This window comes from Oxyura jamaicensis, chromosome 2 (genome assembly GCF_011077185.1).
Source record: "Oxyura jamaicensis isolate SHBP4307 breed ruddy duck chromosome 2, BPBGC_Ojam_1.0, whole genome shotgun sequence".
NCBI classification, from domain to species: Eukaryota; Metazoa; Chordata; class Aves; order Anseriformes; family Anatidae; genus Oxyura; species Oxyura jamaicensis.
In genome coordinates this window covers 31,159,789-31,162,702 of record NC_048894.1, presented here as the reverse complement: position 1 = coordinate 31,162,702, position 2,914 = coordinate 31,159,789, and the positions used below count along the sequence as shown (strand labels likewise).

Here is a 2,914-nt window from a genome sequence, read left to right as displayed (position 1 = left end):
CCAAATACATTCCTGTGGAGAGCTTTATAGCCTTTCTTTTAGACTTAATTAATTTTTTCCTGTGTGGTGTTACACCTGTATGTATACATATATGTCTGTGTAATATGCACAATTAATTATCTCATTAACATCTAAAACTCTGAGTCACCAATTTAACTTTTTTTCAGCGAAATAAGAGAACGGTGACCCACGTTTGCTTTCCAGCCAATCAAAAAAAGACAAATCACTCTTCAGGCAAATCAGGAATCTTGACTTAAGCTTACCTGGACTTGGACCTTTGCCAACATTTTAAAATCACCTTTCCTAAATGTTCAAAAAGTCTCTGGAAATGTCTCCAAGCTTTATACACAGCACTCGGCAGGAAACAGTGATGTTAACTAATTGCAGAATTAACCCAGAACATTTTGGTAGGGGGAAAAACTGGAAAGTTTAGCTCTTTGGAAGTAGTATTCAAATTCAAAACTTGTGGGTGGGGTTGGGGTGTGTGAAGGTGCATAAATAGGCAGAAGGAGCTGTGGTGTTCACACTGGGACCGGGAACACCTTCGCACCCCGGCGGGCAGAGCAAACAAGGTAAGGGAATTACACGCGGCTTTGGGAGCTGCCTGCAGGAGCACCCAGGCTGCCCTGAGCTGCGGCAGCTAGTCCGTGGAGAGAAAAGACTGCAGCAATGTAGGCATGGTTTGGTACAGCTTGCTAACAAGAAATATATGTAGGGAAATGCCATCTTTGCAAGTTAAAAGAAGCATGAGAAGGAAGGTTTTTTTGTGGGGTGGAAAACCTAGCACAAGTGTGCACAGCTTTCCTGAGGAGAAGTTTTGAAAGAGCAGGTTTAATGTTTCTTTGTCTTGCCTTTCTGCACTAGCAATAGAGTAAACTTTGCCTGGTCTGTGACTTCCTGGTTGTCCAATGCTTTCTATTTTCTTTTCTTCTTTTTTTTTTTTTTTTTTTTTTTTTTTTTAAAATGAGCCTTACTTCCGCTATACAGTTCTAGTCAAAGCAATTCAAGACAGCCCTGAAAATCCACTGTGTTTAATCTAACCTTATTTAATTTTCTTCCTTGCCAAGGAGACTTTTCTTAGGACAGGCAGTCTCTTGCAAAATCATATTTGATGTCCTTGAAACAGTAACTCTGTGGATGCTTAAGGTCTGTTGGACATCCCAGTAGCTAAGAGCACTGTATCACTGCTGCAGATGCAGCTATTGCCTCCTGCTGCAGTTCCTATCTGGAAAAATGCTTCTATTTTCCCAGAATTTTCATCTCCATTGTCTGAATTTTAAAAGCTGTCAGTAATTTTGGCATGAATGTTTTGAATTTTCCAATTGCTTTTGGAATATCTTAGGTTTTCCTACTGTACCCAGTATATTGGCTTTCCTACTGTACCCAGTATATTGGTATTCCAATTTTCAGGAGGAAATTTAATGAGAATTTAAATTTAATGAAATTTAATAGCATCATGTTGTTAAAGTGTTTTTCCCATACAAAGCGTCCCAGCTGAAGTGCTGAGGAGCTTCGCATTGGATATGTCTCATCTCCATCTCCATGCCCCAGGGTCCGGCTCAGGAAAGGCACTCTGCTTAGCATTGCTTAAGCCAGCAAGCTGCATTTCACTTCTCAGTGTTCCACCGAGCATCTCTTCCCCTCTCTTTTTATTATAGATTTGACTGTTTTTCAGGATTAGATGATACTTTTAAGGGAGAAGACAGGATATGAAGTTTCAACAACAGCATTAACCTGCAACTCTGTTAATGTATCAGTATTATACCTAGCTTTAAATTTTACATCTCCTTTGAGTCACTCCTACTGCAAAACAGAGGAAGAGCCTAGACAGGTGAATTTCTCAGCCCCTGGGCTGCTAACCTGCCCATTTACTGTAAGACTGGGAGATCCAGAGATAACTGTGAATTTATGAGTACTTAAAAGTACTTTTGAAATGGCCAAAACTCTGTTGTTTTACTGATCAAATTCAACACATGCAAAAAGAACAGAGGAAAATGGATAAGTAAGTGTTCATCTTAACAGGACCACAGCTCAGTAGCATAAACACAGCTGCAGAAAGCAGCCAAGTCCTTCATGAGAACTTGCTAAGCAAACCTCACGTTTCCTGCACATCCCCCCCAGCCCAGGCCCCTACAGGAGCAGCCAGGCTCAGCCCTGGCTCACCCTGCTGCACACCCAACCTGCTTATCTGCTGCATGCCTCAGACCAGCAGCCTGCAAGGCATGACAAAATGTAGTTTCTCTCCTCCATCCCAGGAGCAGCCATGGAGAAGAGTTACGTGTCCATGTTCCTGCTGCTCGTTGCCATCTCCTGTGTTCTGGCCAAGGATGTGGGCAAGAAGGATACAAAGGAAACTAACACTAAGCCCAAACTGCCTCAGACACTCTCCAGAGGTAAACATAAATTAATTATTTTTTTTTAAACAATCTAAAATTTTGATTCCTATCATTTTCTGTGAAATTAATTTACTGCAACCCATTCTGTGAACAGATTTTCTAATATTTTATACCCCGTCCTTTTTCCTGACTTAAAGCCCTCCAGCTTTGTCTTCCCAAAACCCTCTAAGGCACAGGAGGGCTGGGGTCAAATGCGAGCTCTGCTTGTAACATGCCTCCTGTCCTTCCTTCACAGGCTGGGGAGACCAGCTCATCTGGACACAGACATACGAGGAAGCCCTCTTCCGCTCCAAGCACAGGTACCGAGCCCCTCCGTGCCCCTCCGCACCCCTCTGCGCTGCGGCATCCCCCAGCGCCTCCCCTGCACCCCACCAGCCCTAACGAGGAATCTTCTTTTCCAGCAATAAACCCCTGATGATTATCCACCACCTGGATGACTGCCCACACAGTCAAGGTAATTCTTTTGCACAGAATAAAATAAAATAAAATAAAATAAAATAAAATAAAATAAAATAAAA

General features: G+C 42.4%; 1 protein-coding gene across 1 annotated transcript in view; it reads left to right on the top strand.

Annotated features, from left to right (window-relative positions):
• Positions 1-490: 490 nt before the first annotated feature.
• The window catches only part of AGR2 (anterior gradient 2, protein disulphide isomerase family member), a 5,142-nt gene continuing 2,718 nt past the window's right edge, over positions 491-2,914 (top strand). Inside the window, exons 1-4 of the mRNA XM_035319635.1 lie at positions 491-572; positions 2,256-2,393; positions 2,632-2,695; positions 2,798-2,850. Of these exons, the coding sequence (XP_035175526.1) occupies positions 2,264-2,393; positions 2,632-2,695; positions 2,798-2,850 (247 nt within the window). The 5' untranslated portion in view covers positions 491-572; positions 2,256-2,263. The remainder of the gene's footprint in view (positions 573-2,255; positions 2,394-2,631; positions 2,696-2,797; positions 2,851-2,914) is intronic.